General features: G+C 61.8%; 3 protein-coding genes across 5 annotated transcripts; 1 reads left to right on the top strand and 2 right to left on the bottom strand.

Annotated features, from left to right (window-relative positions):
- Positions 1–54: 54 nt before the first annotated feature.
- Positions 55–5,840, bottom strand: CHLRE_11g467623v5 (uncharacterized protein). Of its 2 annotated transcripts, none has more exons than XM_043067375.1 (6): positions 3,430–5,840; positions 2,950–3,089; positions 2,442–2,507; positions 2,199–2,306; positions 1,553–1,666; positions 55–1,154 (listed from the first exon to the last, which is right to left on the bottom strand). In XM_043067375.1, exons 1-6 carry the CDS (start codon positions 5,492–5,494, stop codon positions 372–374), a joined length of 3,276 nt encoding a protein of 1,091 aa, XP_042919375.1. In that variant the 5' UTR covers positions 5,495–5,840; the 3' UTR covers positions 55–371. The 2 variants fall into 2 exon arrangements, with proteins under 2 accessions (XP_042919375.1, XP_042919374.1); XM_043067376.1 differs by having other exon boundaries at positions 2,971–3,089.
- A 288-nt stretch (positions 5,841–6,128) lies between these two features.
- Positions 6,129–11,140, bottom strand: CHLRE_11g467622v5 (uncharacterized protein). The gene is made up of 11 exons (XM_043067374.1): positions 10,957–11,140; positions 10,560–10,799; positions 10,182–10,332; positions 9,706–9,823; positions 9,249–9,383; positions 8,769–8,829; positions 8,500–8,560; positions 8,180–8,216; positions 7,547–7,687; positions 7,215–7,292; positions 6,129–6,910 (listed from the first exon to the last, which is right to left on the bottom strand). The coding sequence occupies exons 2-11, from the start codon at positions 10,741–10,743 to the stop codon at positions 6,842–6,844; spliced, it is 1,035 nt and encodes a 344-aa protein (XP_042919373.1). The 5' UTR covers positions 10,744–10,799; positions 10,957–11,140; the 3' UTR covers positions 6,129–6,841.
- A 5,861-nt stretch (positions 11,141–17,001) lies between these two features.
- Positions 17,002–20,787, top strand: CHLRE_11g467621v5 (uncharacterized protein). 2 transcript variants are annotated; one of them, XM_043067373.1, is made up of 5 exons: positions 17,002–17,385; positions 17,464–17,730; positions 17,846–18,358; positions 18,447–18,524; positions 18,854–20,787. In XM_043067373.1, the coding sequence occupies exons 1-5, from the start codon at positions 17,152–17,154 to the stop codon at positions 19,763–19,765; spliced, it is 2,004 nt and encodes a 667-aa protein (XP_042919371.1). In that variant the 5' UTR covers positions 17,002–17,151; the 3' UTR covers positions 19,766–20,787. The 2 variants fall into 2 exon arrangements, with proteins under 2 accessions (XP_042919371.1, XP_042919372.1); XM_043067372.1 differs by having other exon boundaries at positions 18,848–20,787.
- The last annotated feature ends 1,000 nt before the right edge of the window (positions 20,788–21,787 follow it).

The following is a 21,787-nucleotide window of genomic DNA, read 5'->3' as shown; positions in this document are numbered from 1 at the left end:
CTATAGCTGCGTGGCTCTAGTCTGCTTTGAGTTGAACCTGTCTTCAAGGGTATCTGTATACAAGTTAAAAAGCATTCACCAGTTTACATTGTAGATCCACCGTGGAAGAAGCGCCCATCAACTTGACACGCCCCTCGCTCACATCCATACACCGGCCGTTAGAACCCGCGGCGGACGCTCCATCCTCGTACGCAATTAAATAAATACACATCGTGTAAGTTACCTACGCTCCTGCTCATCACCAGAATCGCACAACGCCAGTACCGGCCTTAACTGTTAAGCCACCCCTTGGCTGACGACCAGCGGCTCCCAAACGTTACACGTCCGTTCAACTTCCGTGACAAATAATCGCCGCAACCACAAGCCAACCGTTAATATACAGCTCCCGCCATCGACATGGCCGCAGCCACCAGCTCCTGCTCTGACAGCTCCGCCGACCCGCTCTCCAGCGCGGCCAACGCAGCCGCCGCCGCGGCCGCCGCAAGCGCCGCCTCACCCGCCCTGCCGCAATCCTCCCGCCGCCGCGGCGCACCCAGGTGCTCCCGCTTGCGGCTGTTCGGTGCAGCACGCTGCTGCCCGCCCGCCTTTCCACCGATACCACCTGCCTTGCTGCCTGCCCGCTGCCTCGCACGAACGCCGCTGCCTTTGCTCTTCGTCCGTGCCCGCGGCTCCCGCTCCACATCCTCTGTTTCCGTTTCGGTCGCGTCGTGCTCCTGCTCCTCCTCGTCGTCCTGGCTCTCAGTGGCGGCGCCCGTGCCCTCACCCATGCCGCCCTGCTCCTCCTCCACTTGCCCTCCCGCGCCGCCACCTGCTGCTTCCAGAGCCGCCGGCTTGCCCCGCCGCCGACGGTATCCGCGGCAGTCGCGCATGACAATATTCCATCGCTCCCGCACCTCCTCCAGGTTCACCGGCTCCGCCCCGGCCTGTGGGTTTTGCAGCCCCGGCGGCAGCTCCTGTTGCTGCTCGGACTGCTGAGGCGCGACCATGGCGCCCGCGCCGGAAGCGGCTGCGCCCGCCGCAGCGGGGGCTGCGGCCGGGACGGCGACCAGGGCCGCGGCCGCAGCGGCGCCGGCGGCGGTGGCGGAGGTGGCGGTGCCGGCGCCGGCCGCGGTGATGGCGGGGTGCTTCTGATGCTTTATGTAGTGCTGCACACCCTGTGCGGCACACGGTGTACGGCAAACTCACGGCTCACGTGGGGCGTGGGGCGTGGCGCAAACAAGAGCACGTGCCGCCGCAGTGCGGGTGGTGTGGGATGCCGCCGCGCCGCAACACCGCGGCCTTGATGTTGTCCGCGCCGCGCTGGTCTGCCGCTACCGTGCCGTACCAGTCACGGTGCAGTTGCCAGCAGCGGTACCGTCCCACCGTCCCCTCCTCGAGCAGCAGCTCAACCACCCCCATTCCGCAACCGGCTGCCACAACCCAACCTCTCCCCTACAACCCCCAAACTCACCCGGCCTTGTGAAGTCCAATCCAACCTCTCCCCTACGACCCCCAAACTCACCCGGCCTTGTGAAGTCCAAACCAACCACTCCCCTACAGCCCCGAAACTCACCCGGCCCTTGGTGAAGTCCCGGTCTGGGTCGTAAGCATACACGATCAGGCCCTGCCGCCGCTCGCCCGTGTCTACGAAGCCGTAGGTGGAGCCGCTGTTGAGCACACGGCTCACCTGGCGGCAGTGGGCAGCGAGACGGGGGTTGATGGGGGGTTACATTCATGAGTAGTTTAGGAAGTGGTAGACGGGTAGAAACTCTTGGGGGGTTTGCGAAGGCAGCATGCCGTTGCGTGCTCAGTTAGGCCTGCTCGCTGCAGCCGCAAACCACCAGCGCCCTCTTTATCCCCATTCACTACAAGGATGCCCCTGCCAGCACACATGCGCAGATGCTTGTGGCCATCTGTGTGGCCTTCTGGGGGACTGGCATCTCGCCCAGAACCCTCATCATGCCGCAGCCCGCGCGCGCATTCCTGCACCCCCAGCCCCAGCAACCCAGCAACCCAGGCCTAGCTCCCGCACCGCCAGGCATCCGAACATAGCTCTCTAAGGCCTTTAAGTTGGGCAGTAACCCGAACCGGGCGTGTCCCCCGTGTGCCGCCAGGCCCAACCCCTGCACCCCACCCCTCCCGCGCAACCACTACCCCCCGCCACACACACACACACACACACACACACACACACGCGAGCGCGCGCGCGCGCCCCGTACCTGCTTCTGCCACAGCATGGCTCCCGGCTGTCGCTGGGGGTGGTGGTCCAGTGCCGGTCTGAACAGCGGGTCGGCAGCGATGGCCACCCACACCTGCTTCAGCGTGCCCTGTGTGTATTTTGTGTTCGTGTGGGCGTGTGCGTGTCGCGGAGCACACAAGGGAAGGAAGCGGCATGCCCCCTCCAACTCATACGGTCATACACACACACTCACACACTCGTACACAGAAGCCCTTCACCGCACCTTCTGCCCCGGTAGGAGTGACAGCACCTCCCGGACCTTGAACTGCAGCGGGTAGGGGTACGGCTTCTGTGGGGCGGGGGATGTGGTCGAGGAAGTGGGGCAGGGGCAGGGGCGATTGAGAGGCAGCATGAAGTTTGGATCACAGCGCGCCCGGAGCTGGGCGGAAAGCCGCGCCATGCGAGTGCACGGAAGAGCGTAACAACCACCAACCAACAAGGCAACGAAATAAGCACTGGTGCGGGCGATGTTTATGCAATGCATGCCGCACGCACAAACGCGCCCACTGCCAGTCGGCACGCCTTACACTCACCCATTCCCCAGTGCTAGCAGCCTAGCCGAAACAGCCACAGCCACAGCCACAACTGCACCCCGCCCAACTCAACCCCAAACCCGGTTCCAAACCTCCATGCTGCATATACCCCAGTCCCCAAAGCCCGGCCCCGCCCTAATCCTGCCTAGTGCTGCCTTGCCCCAGATCCGGCCCGCCCCGCGCGCCGTCCCCACGTACTCGGGCGACGGCCGGACGCACCCGGGGCGCCACTCGCGGCTCTCGAGCGGTGCCGCCCGCCTCCACCTCGCGCCGATATTCGTTGTAGCGGTTGCGCAGCTTCGTGAGCGCAAAGGTGCGGTCGGTGAAGGCGTGCCAGCCTGGAAAGGGTGGATTGTTGGGAGCGTGTAAGTACCAGCGCAAACTAAACCAGACGAAGCCAATATAGCGGAGCACAGGCAGAGGCATCAGTTGGGAGGGGGGGGGTAGCCGCACGGGCGTAGCCGCCAATGAAGACTGGCAGGACATGCGATAGTTTACCGAGTGCAAAGTACCAAAAGGGGAAGGCATGCTGAGGGAGGTAGTGAGCGCCATGCAAGTGGAGTGTGGGGTGTTTTGCACTCCTAGCCCCATGTCACGGGACCTCTCCATGCGAACGCACAACCCAGCGCCATAGCGCCAACCAACTTTGCTGAAACGAGCGCCCCACCGCGGCCTTACCCATCTTAGTCAGCATGGCCTCCCAGTCCGGCTTCGCCCCCGACTCCACGTTGGCTCTGACGCAGTCGTATAAGTACGTCAGCCGTTCCTCCGTCCAGTGCAGCTTGCGCGCGCTCGGGCCCCAGGCTAGCGGCCGGGCCGGGTCCCGCCCGTCGTCTGCCTCTGCCTCCTCCTGCTCCTCCTCAGCCGCTGCTGCGCCCCCGCCCCTCCCCGCTGCGGCTGTCCGCGCGCCTTGCGGCGAGCGAGCACCCGCCTCGCCTGCACCTGCGTCGGCTGCGCCCCTGGCGCCTGCCGCTGCCGCCGCTTCAGAGCTGCCCCCTGCGCCTCCGGTGGCGCCTTGCCCGCGCCCTGAGCCGGGGCTGCCCCGCCCCGGCGCTGCTGCTCCCCCTCCACGGCCTCCACGCCCCGGTATTGGCCGGAACCGTATGAGCCCACCCGCGCCGTCTGTGGCTTGCGCGTTGGGTGCAAAGGTGACCTTGCGCCGCTTCGCAGCGCCCGGCTGGGCGCCTCCGTCCTCCGGATCCTCCAGCTCCACTTCCTCGACCACCCCGTCTTCTGCATCCGCTGCACCCGCGCCAGCACCACCGCCACCAGCACCAGCGCCAGCGCCAGCGCCAGCGCCAGCGCCAGTGCCAGCGCCAGCAGTGGCGGCAGCGGCAGCGGCAGTCTCGGAGGGTCCCGGGCCCGCTGCAGGAGCAGCTAGTGCTGCTGCCGCCTCGACTGCAGTCGCCGGCGCCGGCGCAGCACTACTGGCTGCTTCGGGCTGTGCGCCAGCCCCCGGCTCCGGCCTTGCGTCCGTGTCTGCCCCCGGCTCCGTGGCTGCCGCCGGCCCCGCCTCCGCCTCCGCTGCTGGGACGCCTTTCCGCGTGGGCAGATCTTGCTTAGCGCCGGCGACACTCACACTCGCGCGTGCCACTGCGTCCGCTGCAGCGGTTGCGGTATCGCCCTTGCGGCGCTTTCCGGCCTTGTCGGCCTTTCCTGCCGGGAGCGCCGCCGCCACCGCCTGCACGCCAGCCCCTGTGTCATCCTCAACCTTCTCATCCCCCCGCTTGACCGCGCTCGCACGCTTCGCGGTCTCAAGTGCGGGCTTCGCCTCCGCGCCCTTCCTCTGCCGCTTGGCTGCTGGCAGGCGCTCGTGCTCCACTACACCCGCCGGGGCCACGTCGGCCGCTTCCACCTTGGACTCCATCAAGGGTGAAGCCACCTTCTTCCGCTCCCTGCCTCCGCCTCGGCCTCCGCCTCCGCCTCCGCCTCGGCCTCTACTGCCGCTCCAAGCCTTTACCGGCTCGGGAGGCTCAACCGCGTCCTTGGACATAGAGGCGGTGGCGGTTGTGGTGGTGATGGCTGCTGCTGCTGCTGCTAGCTTGGCCGCGGATGTAGGTGAGGGCGCGGCTGCCGCCGCCGATCCACGGAATCCCAGGTTGCCCTTGGTCAGCCCCCCAAGCCGCACGACGCCGCTGCCGGCCGCAGCCGTGCTGGCCGCAGCGCCGCTGCCGATACCCAGCAACGCATCCAGACCTGACACGGTCACCGATGCTGCCGCGGCTGCCTTCGTCGCTGCTGCCCTCTCGGCCCCTGCTTTTGCGCCGCCGGCACCGGCGGAGGCTTTGACGGACTCTGCATCCTCGCCGGGTCGGCCGCGCTTACCGGCGGCGCGACGCGCCGGCCTGAACTCTGCGGCTGCGGCCGCCGAATGAGTTCCCTGCTGCTGCCTGGTTCTGTTTGGCGCCGGAGCCTCCGCGACAGTTGCATCTAATGCCTCGCTAACTAGGCCCAGCAGTTCTAGCCCAGGCGCCCGCTCCTCCGCTGCACGACTGCTGCGCTGCGCCTTTGCGCCCGCGCGGGCGCCGCGCTGACCAGATGCAGCCGACTCCGGGGCTTTCGGATCATCCGGCTCCGCCTTTGCATCTTTGCGGGGCCGGCCGCGCCGGGGTGCCGCGGTAGGCTCGGATGCTGGTGTCGTGGGCTGCGGTTGCACTGTGGAAGGCTGACCTCCAGCGCTCGTCTCTGCACCCTGGCGCTTTGCTGCCGCATGTTGCTGAACCTTAAGCTTTGTGCGTGCCATTAGCTCTCAGATTCTCTTCAGCAAGAAGGTCGCTCGCTGGTCAGGCGACGTTGGAGACTAGCCCTTCAACATCGCTGGCCGGTGGTCATCCACGACGGTTGTTCCGTTATTCGAGGATGCCCAGGCACATAGCACATTTGATTTGACGTAACAAAGCAGCCTCGTAGGCTGCAGGTGCAAGTCAAGAATCACTGCGAGAACTTTTTGACCAGCACGACCTGCTTCCTCCGGCGCGCGCAGCTGACGAATTATTTGGTAGTATCGCGAAGTTTCCAGTTGAATGCCTAAGTCTGACGATGTGGAAGCCCCAGTTGGCTCACTGACAGGGTTCTGCAAGGTGCTTTCCTTTCCCGTTTTGTGACTTATGGAAACACTTTGAGGCAGTTACTGCAGTAACAGTGGGCAGATGATGGATTGCGGCAGGGTAGGGCGTGGCGAAATCGGTTGCCCTGCTCAATGCTGCTCAGTGTGGCCGGCCCTCGCTCCCTAGGCCACAGCCTGCCCCCACCGCTGGAGAGGGATGCCCGGGTAACGCAGAGTTGTGCAGCCCAGCAGGGTCAACGCATAGCTGCTCAAAGAGCCTACTGGCAAAGGGGGCAACCACTGGGGGCAACCCTATGCGGGGGCCTTAAGGAGGTTAGGCAGTGTTAGGCTTGCAGTTGCATAACCGTAATCGCCTAGAGCCAGCGACGCCGCAGACAATCCGTACGTACCACATCGCATCAACAACATTGCGCACGCACTGACGCACTCACACGCACCCACCCACCCACATGCGTGGATGCAGGATGCCACATCCGGTGCCCGAGTGTGCCCGTCGCCATCATGCATTGGCCGTACATACAGAGTTTCAGTACACCAGCAGCCGCACGTTTACAGTTGTCGACGTGCCCACATTCCGCCCAGCTTCGATTCCCCGAATACCGCTCACCGGGCACTGTCATGGTAGGCCCTCATGACGCTGCCCTCAGCACGCTTGCGTTGGGCCCATCAGGCCGCCCAGCGCAATAGCCAACAGGCCCGGCCTGAAGGCCAGGGGGCTGGCCCGGGGAGCGCTGCAAGCCCACTCCGCCTTCCGCTCTGGTCTACGTACGCAGTAGTTCCGCAACGCACGTCAATAACAAAGCCCTCAAGCGGCATACACATACACGACGCAACACGCGGTGTGCGGTGCCGTACTGTGTGCGCCAGCCGCCGCGCCTCCGGATCCCCTCTTCCCCGCTACCCTTAGGTTCCCCGCTACCCCACACAGGCAGCCGCGATCCCCCCCCTCTAAGCCCCCTCCCCTCCCCCAGAGCATACATCCAGACCGCCCCATCCCTCCCGCTCATCCAGCAGCAAGTCGTGCTAATGGTGCGCGTCGCCCTTGGCTCCGTGGAAGGTGGCGGCCATGTGCGCATAGCGGTCTCCCACCACCTGTATGTGCGCGTGCGGCGTGTGCGGGTGGAGGCACAACACGGTGGCCCCACAGTAAACTCATGGCCACAGCGCCAACAGCACTATCGTTGCATCAACAACATCATCGTTGCCATCGTATAGGAGCATGTAGGTCATGCAACTCCAGCCAGGCATAACGGTCACCAACCGCACGTAAACCCACGCACACGCACGCAAACACACGCACACGCACACACGGTAAATACCCGTAAGTAACTCCGACGCCGTCTGGGCGGGCTTCGTTTTGTTGTTTCTTTTAATACCGGTACGCACACGCACACACCTGGTCTGCCGGCACGGCCTCCTCCAGCTCCCGGCACTCCTCAGGGCTGAGGCTCACGGCTAGGGCCCCCATGTTTTGCTGCGCGGCATGCACACGGAGGCGGGCGGGCGGCGTGAGCGGGTGAGGATGAAGCGTGGACAGCAGTGCGTAATGTCTGGCTGCCTGTGAGGTGTCGGGGATCGGGGGTACCAAATGCCCGCAGACGGGAGCAAATCCGCCAGACCCGTCCCACGAGCTCCTCAAAACTCGACCATCCCTTCACATCCCTGTCCCACAGCCGCAAAATCCCAGCCTCAGCGCAAGCCCCCACCTCAACACCCCGCCATGCCTACCTCCAGGTTGGCGATGCTGCGTGTGCCGGGGATGGGAAACACGTCGGGCCCACGCGCCATCACCCAGGCCAGCGCCAGCTGCCCCGGGCTGCAGCCCTTGCGGCCGGCGATGGCGGACAGACGGTCCACCAGCACAAGGTTCTGTGCGTGTGAGGCAGAGCGGTGCGGTGGTGTGCTTTTGGGATGGTGGGAGTTGCAGGTGGTGGGGTTTGGGGAATGGGGGTTGGGAACTTGGAGTTGATTAGATCTGAGTTTTGCATCAGTCGGGCAGTCGGATATGGATGAGGCGCGGAGGGAGGGAGGGAGGTGACAGGGGACGAGCTGTGGGGTGATATGAAACATGGGCAGCAGCAGCACACGCCGTCGCGTGAGATGATCGTGTCAATGGTTGCGTTCGGGCACGGTCGGTGTGGACGCCGCCCCGCTCCTGCGCCCCACCCAGGTCGGGTCCACTCCCAGAAGCCCCACCCAGCTCCACACACCTGCCCGCTCCTTCATCCCCTCCTTAACCTGATTTGGTTTAGTTTGGGCTGGAAATTACAACCCCCCCCCTTGCTGCGGGCATAAGGATGCTGCGGACCTAAGGAAGCTGCCGCAAGCCCGTTCCTGCCATCCACACCCCACCCACCGCACCTTGTCTAGGTTGTCCAGACGCGGGAACCCCTTGCGCCTGCACCAGGCATTAGCACAGTCAGACGGAACTCGTGAGGCATTCGCGAGTTCGTGAGGTGTGTCGCGCCCATCAAGAGTCTCTAGCGCCGTAGTAGCGCATCCCTCCCCCACTGCCTCACGAAAACTCGTGACCGGGACCCCCACCAATCCTGCACCTGCACACACTTTCATCCCCAGCCTCGCCTAGGCCACGCTCTCCTCCTCAATCTTTTGCACTGGGTTTGGTTTACTTGCGGATTGTATCTACAACCCAGCCCCACCCGCCCCACCACCGCACCCACCTGAAGTCTGCCTCGTGGATTTGCTCCGCACTGCGCACCGCGCCCGTCAGCAGCCCGCGGCCTGAAGGAGCAGGTGTGCGTGTTTGTAAGGTGGTGGTGGTGGTGGTGGGGTGGGTTGTTTGCACCATCCCCAGTCAGTTCGGTGATCAGAGACGGAAGGATATGCAGGCGTGGCGGCTCAGGACCCCACTGCTGACCCGGCATGAGCACATTGCGGAACGGCCAGAGCGTTGTCGACTGCGGCACTCCAGATGCAGCTTGCAACTCACTGAGCGGGCTGTACGCCAGGATGGCAATTCCCAGCTCGCGGCACGTCGGGATGATCTCGTCCTGAGGTGTTATACGTAAACCAACGAAGAACAAGCGTGTGCGTGTGTGCGAGTGAGAGGCAAGGCACAGGCACAGGCAATCGCGAGCACCCGAACAGTGGGATCTGGGAGGCTGCCGGGCAGGCAGGGAGCACAAGCATTTGGGCAGCTGCACCCATGGGACCGCTGCAAACGACAAACACCCACCCATCCACCCATAACCCACCCATCACCCACCACCCATCCACCACCCACCTACCCACCTACCCACCCACCCACCCACCCACCCACCCACCCACCCACCCACCCACCTACCCACCCACCCACCCACCTACCCACCCACCCACCCAACCACCCAACCAGCCTCACACCCACCATCACCCACCCACCCACCCAGCCACCATCACCCACCCACACACACACACACACACATGCCCTCACCTCGGCGTCGCGTGTGAACAGCGACCACTCCAGCTCCACCGCGGCGATGGGCACCACCGCCGCCGCCTGACGCACCTGCTCCGCGCTCACCTCGCTCAGGCCCACACCGCGGATCTTGCCCTCGGCCAGCAGCAGCTGCCGGGACACGCATGCAGCAAGGGGGGGGGGGGTACATTCATGATTAGTTAACGAAGTGGTAGACGATAGGCCATCTTGGGGAACATCAAGCGTTACCAACGATGTCGACTAGCAGGGGGGGGCAGAAAAATGTGTACGGCACATGGGGATTATGGGTAGATGAGTGTGATGACACATGCAGCGTCCTCATCCGTCTCGCGCATCCTCAACGGCCCGTATGCACCCAAGACACGAATCTAAATCCCGCAACCCTGCAGAACCCCACACCCCACAACCCCGCAGCACCCGAAACCCCTGTCGTCCCACACCCCACACCCACCTTGCACTCCTCCATGGTGTCCGCGATGCTGACTCCCGCGGCGGTGCTGGGCGGCCCGCGGTAGGTGTAGAGGTCAAGGTGCGGCCGCTGCAGCCTTGACAGCGCGCCCTCGCAGCACCTGTGCGCGCGTGCGTGTGTGCGTGCGTGTGTATGCGTGTGTGTGTATGCGTGTGTGTGTGTGTGTGTGTGTGTGTGTGTGTGTGTTTGTGTGTTGAAAAGCATAAGGAACACGTTGCGCGTGTGTGTGCGTGTGTGCGACACAGTGTGGGTTTGTGATGTGATGCGGTTTACGCTTCACTCGCTGGACAGTACCTGGGAATTTGCTGTCTGTCCTCCTACATGCTTGCCGCGCTCCTGCCCTTGGTTTGATTCCAACATAGCATCTCACTCACTTGCGACCTCAATGATCGCCCTCGGGACTGTTTCGCCCTGCCCCGTCGCTGGTTTCCTGGTGCACCACACTCCCACACACTCACTTGCGGCAGTTGCCCCTGCTGTTGTCGTTCACAATGCCCTGGCCCGGCACGAACTGCGCGCCCCACTTGGTGGCGAACACCACATCCGGGTAGGCGTCGGCGGGGAAGGCCTTGGCGAGGAGCTGCTCATTGGTGTAGGGGCCGTACAGGTCTGGTGGGCGGGAATGGAGAGGAAGTGAGGGGAGTTAAGGACGTGTGTGTGTGTGTGTGTGTGTGTGTGTGTGTGTGTGTGTGTGTGTGTGTATCTGTGTGTGTGTGTGTGTGTGTGTGTGTGTATCTGTGTGTGTTGTCGCTCGGTGTGTCCGCCATTAGGGCGTCTCAGCGGAAGCCAGCACCCATGAGGCGCATGGGAAAACAAAGGAAGTCGAAGGGCCGCACCCGAGGTGTTGAAGAGCCGCACGCCTAGCTCGTAGGCGCGGTGTAGCAGCTTAATGGCATCCTCCTCGGAGGGCGCGCCCGCATACAGGTTGTTGCTCAGACTCATGCAGCCGTAGCCCAGGCGCGGAGCAGACACGCCGCTCTTGCCCAGCGCGCCAACCGGGTTCGTAATGTTGACTGCCATGCTTCCGAGCTGGCTAGGTGCTTGGGAGTCGGGCGACGGGCTCAGGCCGTGCGAATCTGCGAGGATTGTAGCGAAACACGCAGGATGGCGTCGGGAGTTGGCACCGTGGGGAACGAAGCCGTCACGCTGGGCCCCCGGGCCCAGCCCAAGCAGAATGCTTGTTGTAAGTCGTCTATTGATCCGCCGGTGTCACCACGTGACAGGATGACGCACCTCGCAACCACTCACAACAACGAACTCAGGCGCTCAGCTAATCCTGCTGCGAGCAGAATTATATTGTCCTCGGGATGTGATGCCAACTATATAGCTGCGATTGATTGATGTTACAAGTTCATGCTCGTAGATTGGTCCAAACGAGCCAGGAAGCTCATGGACCGCCAAAACTAGTCTCAAAAGGATTATTCAAAAAGCAAAACAGTTCATGCAATAATATATCTAAATTGGTCGCGCCGTAAGGTCGTTACGTCGCAGCCTTATCGCGTGAATGACACGCGCTAAACCCCTCTGGTCACCACTGGCCATCGCGTCCATCATAGTCGCGGGAATCACCTCCCACAGCGTGCTTCTGATATCATCGTACGCCTTGCACTCAAGCAGCACATGCCTCTCATCCTCTACATGCTCCTCCCCATCAGCGTGGCAAAGCGGACATACTCTCTGTGCTCTCTCCCTGTGCGCACCCTGCGCACCGCGTGGGTTGTTAGCCTCAATCATCCACACGCCCATCCTGAATCTCATCATGGAGACATGCCATGCTCGAGGAATGTAGATTTGCGTGTGCCGTGTTTCCCCCATCCAATGCTTGTAACGACATATCTTCACGCCAGGCTTGACCCCTGCTTGCGTCACAAAATCCCGTGGGTTTACCTCTAACCTGTTGCTAGCCCAGTCCTCCTCAAACTTCTCGCGTACCTTCCCCATGAGGGAGGCAACATCCAGTTCTTGCGTAGTAATGCGTGTAATATTGGCCTCGATATCAGCTGCCTCTCCACTGAAACGGTAGCCAAGGCCAACCATCAATAACCGCAGAACTTTAGCCCCCCACGTGTGCGTGGGCGGCGTCGGTAGGTTGCTCAACACCGCTCGTATCTCCTCCTTAAACGCCTGATGGTAAACAGTGCCGGTTGCCTTAACCAGCTGGTTCCAAAAACGGAAAACAAGCTCAGCCCAATGCACGTGTAGTGGCATGCACCCAAGCTCTCGAAAGAGCAGTTCATGTGTTGGTTTCTGGGCTCCCACCACTTCCTTCATGAAATCCATCTGAATGCGAACCATGCCATGCTCTAGTGCTCGATCAAACGCTCCATATCTTTGACCGTCAACTGGGGACGCATTGAACACTTGGAGAAGCGCGTCTGGTGCCCACACTTGTGCACCGTAAGATAATACCGCACGCACCTGAGCGTTAAAGCACCGCATAGCTACCGCAGGGACCATAAGCCCCTTCTTGCGTAACTTCCGTCGTAGTGCATGCATAGCTCGCTCACCCGATGCACGTAACTCTTTGCAACAAGATTCAAACTTAAAACTGGGGCCGTAATACAGGCCAAGGTACCGCGCTCTACGCTTCCAGGGAAAGAAGCGAAGTGCTTCCAGCCCTTGCTGGTATTCCCGCATGTACACCGGCATGGGGCTTGGCTCCTGCCGTAAATAACGCCGAAAGGTGGCTGACGAATGCACACCCAGCACTTCTGACTTTGTAACATTCACACGCATTCCGAAAGCCTCACAGAACTCACGTAGTGTTGTCAGCATCTGGAGCATCCGACGGTGTGTTGTCGCAAACAAGCTTAGATCATCAGCGTAAAAGAGCAAGGGCAAACGATGTCCGTCAACTACTGGGCAATCCCCGGCCGCCATCATGGCAGGATCTAATTCGTCTTTGGCTGCCAGATAGTCTGCGTATGCCTCAACAAACAGCCCAAAAAGTGCACTCGGGGAAAGCCGCTCATCCGAATCTGGTCCGAAGTTGGTCCGAAGATCTGTCCGAAACCTGATCCGAAGCCTGGTCCGAAAGACCATCCGAAGCTGGTCCGAGTTCCTGTCCGAAAGACCCCACCCCTGTCCGAAGTTTTTGTCTCCGAAGCTGGTCCGAAGTCGGTCCGAATCTGGTCCGAATAGCATCCGAATTACAAGTATTTCGGACACTTTTGTCGGATGCCAAGATTCGGACGCAATGTTCGGACCAGACCGGCCATCCGAATGGCAATTCGGACGCGCCCAGCCCCATTTCGGACACGCCCAGCTGTTGATTCGGACGCACCCAGCCCCATTTCGGACATGCCCAGGCGTCAATTTGGACACGCCCAACACCATTTCGGACGCCGCCACCACCCGCTGCTGCCCAGTGCCCCGCCTGCTGCGCTTTTGTGGTGTCTACAGACACCGTTGCATGTCCTGTCATGCCCTTGTCATGTAGCAGCGGCTCCCCTGCCCTTGTTCAACCCTGTACACATACCCTTTTTGCTTGCTCCTGGGTCCCTTTGGCTACCTCGTCGCGCTCCTCGGCCCCACACATGTGCCTCAATGTTTGCGCACATATCACCTGCATACACAGCACCACCGGCGTTGTAAGAGGCATGGTGACAAGCCTTTCCCCGAGATACATGCTGTACCTCACATGCTGTATACATGCCCGTTGAGCTGACCACTGCACACATGTCTTGGTGCTCCTTTTCATGTGGATTGCATCACGAAATCTGACTTACCACCAAAACGCAAAAGCGCCATTGCCAGCAGCACATGCACCGATGCCGAGACGAAGGTTGACATGAGAATAAGGCGGCCGGGGAATTGCAAGCAGATATTTGCATGCATAAGCAATTGCAAACTATTAGGACCCCGTGCGAAAGCGCAGGCAGGGCAGACGAATGGTTGTTGACCGCTACAGGAAAACACTGCTGTAGACGTTTTGAGCTGATACAATGCGAGTTCTCAGTCAGAAACTTACATTCTTGGGCCTTGAGCCTGTTTGGCCTTGAATTTTGTGCAGGTCGGCGAAGGTCAGCGACAAATCCTCCACTTTGACCAAGTTTGTAGCACCTCCGCCAACCCCTCAGGCATGCTCGCAAGCTTGTGTCTAACATAGTTGCTATGAAATAGCATCGTGCAGTATCATAGAGGGTTTGAGAACGTGGAACACTGCATGCCGATATCGCTTGCAACAGAGATAGGCTGTAACAGGCTAGCGATACATTTAACAACTTGTTAGTATTAAATCTGTAGTGTATAGTATGAGTCTTATAAGAGAGTCATACTATTAAGTTGAGAAGCTGAATGTCGGGTCTCCCCATGCAGCAGCGCTGCCCCATTGCGCATGCCAGCTCGCCTCCCTTCTGGTACTGCCATTGCTAGGACGCTTAATCCAATGTATGCGGCTGCGTCGGATGCGGGCATGGGATGCATGTGCCTGCCGCTCAGATGGGGCCACACAAGCAGGCCACGCCCAGAAACACACTTCCCCACAGCATACGCACACAGAACACACCCTGTTGGGCTGCCCGCGTGGAGACACGCACAGTAGGGCATTGTGCAGCGTTGAGCCAGGCATTGGGCGCTGGTTATGTCCGATGCGGGCATGGGATGCATGTGCCTGCCGCTCAGATGGGGCCACACAAGCAGGCCACGCCCAGAAACACACTTCCCCACAGCATACGCACACAGGACACGCCCCGCTGGGCTGCCAGCTTGAAGACACGCACAGTTGGCCATCGTGCTGTGTTAGGCCAAGCGATGGGTGCTGGTTGCGTCGGATGCGGGCATGGATGGGATGCATGTGCCTGCCGCTCAGATGGGGCCACACAAGCAGGCCACGCCCAGAAACACAGTTTCCCACAGCGCACACACACAGAATACACCCTGTTGGGCTGCCCGCGTGGAGACACGCACAGTAGGGCATTGTGCAGCGTTGAGTCAAGCATTGGGCGCTGGTTATGTCTGATGCGGGCATGGGATGCATGTGCCTGCCGCTCAGATGGGGCCACACAAGCAGGCCACGCCCAGAAACACACTTCCCCACAGCATACGCACACAGGACACACCCCGTTGGGCTGCCAGCTTGAAGACACACGCAGTTGGGCATTGCGCTGTGTTGAGTCAAGCATTGGGTGCTGGTTATGTCCGATGCGGGCATGGGATGCATGTGCCTGCCGCTCAGGTGGGGCCACACAAGCAGGCCACGCCCAGAAACACACTTCCCCACAGCGCACGCACACAGAACACACCCCGTTGGGCTGCCAGCTTGAAGACACACGCAGTTGGGCATTGCGCTGTGTTAGGCCAAGCGATGGGCGCTGGTTGCGTCGGATGCGGGCATGGATGGGATGCATGTGCCTGCCGCTCAGATGGGGCCACACAAGCAGGCCACGCCCAGAAACACACTTCCCCACAGCATACGCACACAGAACACACCCTGTTGGGCTGCCCGCGTGGAGACACGCACAGTAGGGCATTGTGCAGCGTTGAGCCAGGCATTGGGCGCTGGTTATGTCCGATGCGGGCATGGGATGCATGTGCCTGCCGCTCAGATGGGGCCACACAAGCAGGCCACGCCCAGAAACACACTTCCCCACAGCATACGCACACAGGACACGCCCCGCTGGGCTGCCAGCTTGAAGACACGCACAGTTGGCCATCGTGCTGTGTTAGGCCAAGCGATGGGTGCTGGTTGCGTCGGATGCGGGCATGGATGGGATGCATGTGCCTGCCGCTCAGATGGGGCCACACAAGCAGGCCACGCCCAGAAACACACTTCCCCACAGCATACGCACACAGAACACACCCTGTTGGGCTGCCCGCGTGGAGACACGCACAGTAGGGCATTGTGCAGCGTTGAGCCAGGCATTGGGCGCTGGTTATGTCCGATGCGGGCATGGGATGCATGTGCCTGCCGCTCAGATGGGGCCACACAAGCAGGCCACGCCCAGAAACACACTTCCCCACAGCATACGCACACAGGACACGCCCCGCTGGGCTGCCAGCTTGAAGACACGCACAGTTGGCCATCGTGCTGTGTTAGGCCAAGCGATGGGTGCTGGTTGCGTCGGATGCGGGCATGGATGGGATGCATGTGCCTGCCGCTCAGATGGGGCCACACAAGCAGGCCACGCCCAGAAACACAGTTTCCCACAGCGCACACACACAGAATACACCCTGTTGGGCTGCCCGCGTGGAGACACGCACAGTAGGGCATTGTGCAGCGTTGAGTCAAGTGACAAACAACAAGCACCCCGCCCACGCCCACAGCATTGCCCTTGCTCACACCCTTGCACTTGCCCCTGCCCCTGTACACGCAAACGCGCACGCATGCACGCAAGCACGCATGCACGCACGCACACAGGTGCACACCCACGCGCACGCACACGCACACGCGCCCGCACAAGCGTGCACACACACCCACAAATGCACAAGCTCATGCTCACGTACGCACATACGCGCACGTCAATACACACGCACCTCGTGTACACACGAGCACACGCATACACAAGCCCACATATGCACACACACACACACACATACTGTCCTACGCGTAATGTTTTCCTTGTGCTATTTAACACACCCACCCACACACACACACACACACACACATGCGCCCCCCCCCCCCCCCCCCACACCCACACCCACACCCACACACACACACACACACACACACACACACACACACACACACACACACACACACACACACACACACACACACACACACACACACACACACACACACACACGCCTTTGGCAGAAGGTACGCTGGGAACGGTGACACTTTGAGACGCTGTGGCGGTTGGCCATTGACGCAGTGCCGCTGCCGGGAAACTCGCATACGCCGTTGGCTCGCCGTGAGCCATGCGGCTGTGGGCAGCACGGCCATGGGGGCGCCGCGGCGGAGGCACACGCCGCCGCCGCGCCCACGCCACGGCAGCACCACTTCTGGGATTGCGCGGTGGCGAAGGCCGTTGTGGCGCAGATCAACGCACACAACCCCGGTCCGGCTCCCATCAGCCAAGCCCAGCTGTGGCTGGTCCAGGCGCCGCCGGGTTTTCAGCAGTGTGTTTGGGACGTGGTGGTGATGGACACGCCTGGGAGTGGAATGCGTCTTTAATGCCTACTATCAATAGCTGCTTGGCATTAGGTGAGGTGTGAGCATCAGGGGATAAAGAATTCGAGGTGTACGCGACGAACGGAAAACCCACCGGGGTCGATGGGTTTTTTTCGTTTCGCACACAAGCCGTATTCCTCAATTCTTATTGTCTGTACCACTTTATAGAGCCAAACTGTATTCGTTTGTCATCAACAATGCATCCAACACCAGCCGCAGACTGTGCGAGGAGGGATTGATTTCGAACTTAGCTGGCAGACCTCACTAGAATGACTGTCTTCTCCAAGTTCGGTTGCCTTGGGAACCCCACTCAAATGCTACATGAGCTTGGTCGGGCAGTGGAGCGTGCGCGGCATTGGAAGTCCACTTTCAAGCGGCAATTCTTCCTCGCGGCAGTTTCGCTGGGGAAGTGTGAGCCCGGCAGCCAGCTGGTGGTCTACAAGGATGGCATGGAGTACATCGGCACCCTGCCCGCAACAGCAAAGCCGTTCCTGCTCTTCGGCACGACGTTTGTCCCCAGCAGGCCGCGGGGGGCGCCGGCGCCCGAGGTGGGCAGCAGAGGACACTGTGACCAGTCCAGCTGCAGACACTTAGGCACCCCCTTAAATGTACTGCTGTTTACGCAGAACCCCCCCGTGCCAGTGACCTTGATGGAGCTCACGGGGTCCAAGTCAAAGCCCGAGCGGGCATGCGACTACGTGCGGGAGGGCGGCGCCCTGCTGGTGCAGGAAATCATGGCGGGGCGAGAGGGGTGGCTGCAGGCAGACCTGAGCGGCAAGGCAAGAATGCTGCTGGAGATTGCCGCACTGGAGGGCGCTCCCACACCGGGCACCCTCGCAGCAAACAACCCCACGTACAACTACGCGGTCCGCGCTTTTGAGGATGCCGCACAGGTGCGAAAGGCTTCCCGGTGATTACAGGTGCTGCCCAACTACGGCCATGTTGTACTGCTCCTGACCCACGTCCTCCGATAGATTATAATGGCCACTCACACACTTAACCATGCAGGAGCTGACCAACAAGGCCGTGGCGCAGCAGCTGGCAGAGGAGCGGGCGCAGGCACAGCAGCTGGCAGAGGCGCAGGCGCAGGTGCAGCAGCTGGCAGAGGCACGGGCGCAGGCGCAGCAGCTGGCAGAGGCGCAGGCGCAGGCGCAGCAGCTGGCAGAGGCGCAGGCGCAGGCGCCGGTGGTACAGGGGTGGTCACCCGAAGACCAACAGCCTGGCCGCTTGGCTGGGCCCGCGGAGTACGTGCCGGCTACAGAGCTCACTGAGGCGGGCAGTGATGCCGGCACCGACACGACACAGGACACAAAGCAGCTCGGCGCCGCCAGTACCCGCACCAGCGAGCCGCCTGCACGTCGCGTACCTGCTTCTTTGACCCAGCAGCGTATGGCTGGGGAGGTCAGCAACAGCGGCGCAAGTGGTGACACATGTGGGCGCACGGTAGCAGTCAGCGGCATAGATGGCAGCTCGAGTGGGCGCGCAGGGGCCAGCAGCGGCGCAGCCAGTGGTTCGCTGCCGGTGAGTGGTCATATGATGTGTGGGTGCACGGGGCGAGGATCCGGTAGCATGCATGCACTAACTGCACGATCCGCTCTCATGCATACAGGCACCACCGGCCAGGGCAGCGCAGAGGAGCAGTGCGCGGTTGGCCGCACCGCGTGGTCAACGCAACATAACTGGACCGGTGAGAGGGCATGCATCCCCTGACAGCTAGAACGGCGGGCGGGGCAGGGCGGGGCGGGGTGGGCGGGGCAGGGCGGGGCGGGGCAGGGCGGGGCGGGGCGGGCGGGGCAGGGCGGGGCGGGGCGGGGCAGGGCGGTGCGGGCGGGGCAGCCCGGGGTGGGGCGGGGCAGGGCGGGGCAGGGCGGGGCGGAGCAGGGCGGGGCGGGCGGGGCAGGGCGGGGCAGGGCGGGGCGGGGCGGGGCAGGGCGGGGCGGGGCGGGGCGGCTCTTGGCTTTTTACGCCCACTTCAGCTTATCGTGTATCGCTCATGCCCTTGTGTTGTAGGGCCAGGAGCCGATTGGCGCGCGCCCTGCCAAGAAGAAGAGGCGGCCGCCCAGCCTGGAGCAGCCGCCCAGCCCAGAAAGGTCCGAGGATGCGGCGCCGCCTGCTGCCCGTGACGAGGCCACCACCGAGATTTACCGTTGCGAGGTCAAGGAGGTGCCACCTGCACTGCTGTGCGGCCTGGGCCTTGCCGCCGTGCGTCTGCCGGCAACGCTTACAAGGCTGATCAACCCTCGCCTGATCGCGGAGCTGGCGTCGCTGGCGGACAAACGCGGAGAGCAGATCTTCCAGCGCATCTCAGCACTGCAGGGCGTGCAGGCGGAGATCCGGATGAGCGTGGGGACGGGCCAGCGGGTTCAGGTGCTGTGGAAGGACCTCGCGGGCAGCGCTGGGCTCCTGGCGCTCTGCGACAAACTGCGACCGTTGCTGGAGGAGGTCGTGACAGCGGCAGACCCGAAGGGTGAGCTGGGGCTGCACCTGGAGGACGCCGTGCTGCTGGCGAACCTGCCCGGCACTCGTCCGGTTGCCGAGCAGGTGCCCCACTACGACATGGCACCAGGGGAGCCCGGGTGGTTCATCATGCTCGCCCTCCAGCCGGCAAGCCTGCTGGTGGCGCAGGCCAGCCAGCACGAGGTCCTGCTGTGGGGCCGCGCGTACACCGCAGCACAGGAGGCGGGCCGGACTGCAGCTGTGCTGAAGGACCTCTGCGCCAGCACCCCCCACCGGCGGCTGGTGCGCCTGCAGCTGCCGGTGGGCGAGTTGCTGTTCGTGCACTCCAACCTCGTGCATGCAGGCGACGCCGGGCGACTGGATGGCAGCTACTCCCTGCGGCTGCACTGGTTCGTGAAGAGTGCGAAAACAACGAACAACACCCACCTGCCGCGCCAGATCCACGTGGAGCTCGAGAAGCGCTTTGTGTGATGGCTCAGACACACTCAGGATGAAGGGGCGGGGCGGGGCGGGGCGGGGCGGGGCGGGGCGGGGCGGGGCGGGGCGGGGCGGGGCGGGGCGGGGCGGGGCGGGGCAGGGCGGTGTGGGCGGGGCGGGGCGGGGCGGGGCGGGGCGGGGCGGGGCGTGTGGGAAATAGAACAGGTTCATCAGTGTGGCGGCAAGACAAACCAAGTTGACACGCGCTGTCACTCGTCTGTGTTCTGTCTGTGTTGCACCCTAGCATTCTTACGGCTTCATCGTCAGGGTAAAAGCTTGTCCCCTTGACATATGAACAGTTTGTGTGGCGAGGTTGTCATGACCAGGGACTGGAGCGAGATCGGAGATGGGCCAGGGCGGGCCCCCTGACACCTCAGCACTGTTTAGTCCAGAAGTTCCCCGTTCTAATTAAGCCTACTTTTTGGTGGTAGTTGCGACATCATTATCTGACACCGTGCGGAAGTGAAGGTGGGGGTGGGTGGGGGCAGTTGTTTGTTTGCTGCAATCGCACGTCCATGGACGCAACTCTAAACTGCTGGTTCTACGGACTAAAACTGTGTGAGAATCAAGAAGCCACTAGCAAAGCTTAAAGTTACAGGAATTACTATGTTGGCGGGCGGCCCTCCTTTGGGCCGGCCATCCGAATCAATCGGCCTGTCCGAAATGGGCCGCCCAGGCCTCTGGGCTGGGCGCCCAGACTGCCCCTCCCATCCGAACCTCCCGGTCCGAACTTTTCGGACCGGCTTCGGACCAGCTTCGGACCAGGTTCGGACGTCAAACCCCGGTTTCGGACGCCTTGGTTTTCCCCGAGTGGTGTGGGGCTCAATGGACAGCCTTGTTTCACGCCAGCCGTTGACTCAAAAGGGTCACCGGTACGTCCATCTACGCGTACGCGTAACATCACTTTCTCGTAAGCTTTCTTCAACGCTTCCAGCATGGCGCCGTGTACTCCTCTCTCTTCCAGTCTTTGCCACAACAAATCCCTCGGCACTCTGTCAAACGCCTTTTCAAAATCGATCTGACACACGAATAATGCTTGCCCCCTGCCCAATTGTGTCGTTTTGTACTTGTCCGTGAGGTGTCGTAGCACAAACAAATTGTGAATCGTGCCCCTCTTTCTGCGGAAGCCGCCTTGATAAGCACAACGCGCATCACAGGTTTCCCCCCACGTACTGAGACGCCGCTCCAACAGGAAGGCGTAGCACTTGGCCAGCGCTCCTCCCACCGCCAGTCCGCGGTAATTGGACATGTCCGAAACGTCACCCTTCTTGTGGATGGGCGTTAAGGACGTCTCACAAAACTGCCTAGGGTAGTCGCCGCTAATGCGTATGTGCTCAAAGAGTGTCAGCAAAAACGGCGCAAGCACATTAAACTCTTTTCCGTCTTCAATTTCCCGCGTGGCGTACTTGTAGCACTCTGCAGGTACGCGGTCTAGCCCGCCAGACTTGTGATTTTTTAGGCACCGTAGCGCCTCTTCAACCTCGCTCAGCGAGAAAGGTATGTTCAAGGACGCAGCTGCCACAACTCGTGCGTGCCGTGCGCTAGGCTCATCTTCCTGCGTCTGTGCATCCTCTACTGCCCATCTGCGCGTACCTACGCCGGGCCTTCTATTAATCATGGAAAGAATCTCGTCCGCAGTCACATTGTCAAACGCATTCAGTGAGCCATTATAGAGTGTGTCAAAGAAGGACGTCCAATCCGTGACCGATGTGAGCGGGCAGGAGGGGACAACCCCATCGTTCAGACGCTGCCATAGGGCACGTGGGTCCGCCTTGCACTCATCCAAAAACTCTGTGAAAAACGTAACCTTATATCGTTCCTTGGCCTCTCGTCGCATGCGCTGGTACCGCGTCCTTAGCCTCGAAAATTCGGCCCGTGCAGCCTCATCTTGCAAGGTGCCAGTAGCTCTCATCTGAGCTTTCTGTCCTAACATATCCCGTCGCGCAGCCGCTAGCTCCTCCGTCCACCAGGGTGCGTCATCCTGCCCACGTACCTTGCGCGTGTCGGTCCCAGTTC

The sequence above is a fragment of the Chlamydomonas reinhardtii genome, chromosome 11 (genome assembly GCF_000002595.2).
Source record: "Chlamydomonas reinhardtii strain CC-503 cw92 mt+ chromosome 11, whole genome shotgun sequence".
NCBI lineage: Eukaryota > Viridiplantae > Chlorophyta > Chlorophyceae > Chlamydomonadales > Chlamydomonadaceae > Chlamydomonas > Chlamydomonas reinhardtii.
The sequence above is the reverse complement of the archived record's forward strand: the minus strand, read 5'-3'. Positions and strand labels throughout refer to the sequence as shown.

Bases quoted from the DNA above. Each gene is read 5' to 3' on its own strand.
- CHLRE_11g467623v5 (XM_043067375.1), bottom strand. From the start codon at position 5,494: ATGGCACGCACAAAGCTTAAGGTTCAGCAACATGCGGCAGCAAAGCGC. The intron at 2,307-2,441 runs GTGCGGTGAAGG...AAATACACACAG, and splicing joins CACTCCTACCGGGGCAGAAG to GGCACGCTGAAGCAGGTGTG. The intron at 1,667-2,198 runs GTACGGGGCGCG...CACTGCCGCCAG, and splicing joins CCATGCTGTGGCAGAAGCAG to GTGAGCCGTGTGCTCAACAG.
- CHLRE_11g467622v5 (XM_043067374.1), bottom strand. From the start codon at position 10,743: ATGGCAGTCAACATTACGAACCCGGTTGGCGCGCTGGGCAAGAGCGGC. The intron at 10,333-10,559 runs GTGCGGCCCTTC...CCCGCCCACCAG, and splicing joins GCGGCTCTTCAACACCTCGG to ACCTGTACGGCCCCTACACC. The intron at 8,830-9,248 runs GTGAGGGCATGT...ATAACACCTCAG, and splicing joins TGTTCACACGCGACGCCGAG to GACGAGATCATCCCGACGTG.
- CHLRE_11g467621v5 (XM_043067372.1), top strand. From the start codon at position 17,152: ATGCTACATGAGCTTGGTCGGGCAGTGGAGCGTGCGCGGCATTGGAAG. The intron at 17,386-17,463 runs GTGGGCAGCAGA...CTGTTTACGCAG, and splicing joins GGGGGGCGCCGGCGCCCGAG to AACCCCCCCGTGCCAGTGAC. The intron at 17,731-17,845 runs GTGCGAAAGGCT...TTAACCATGCAG, and splicing joins CTTTTGAGGATGCCGCACAG to GAGCTGACCAACAAGGCCGT.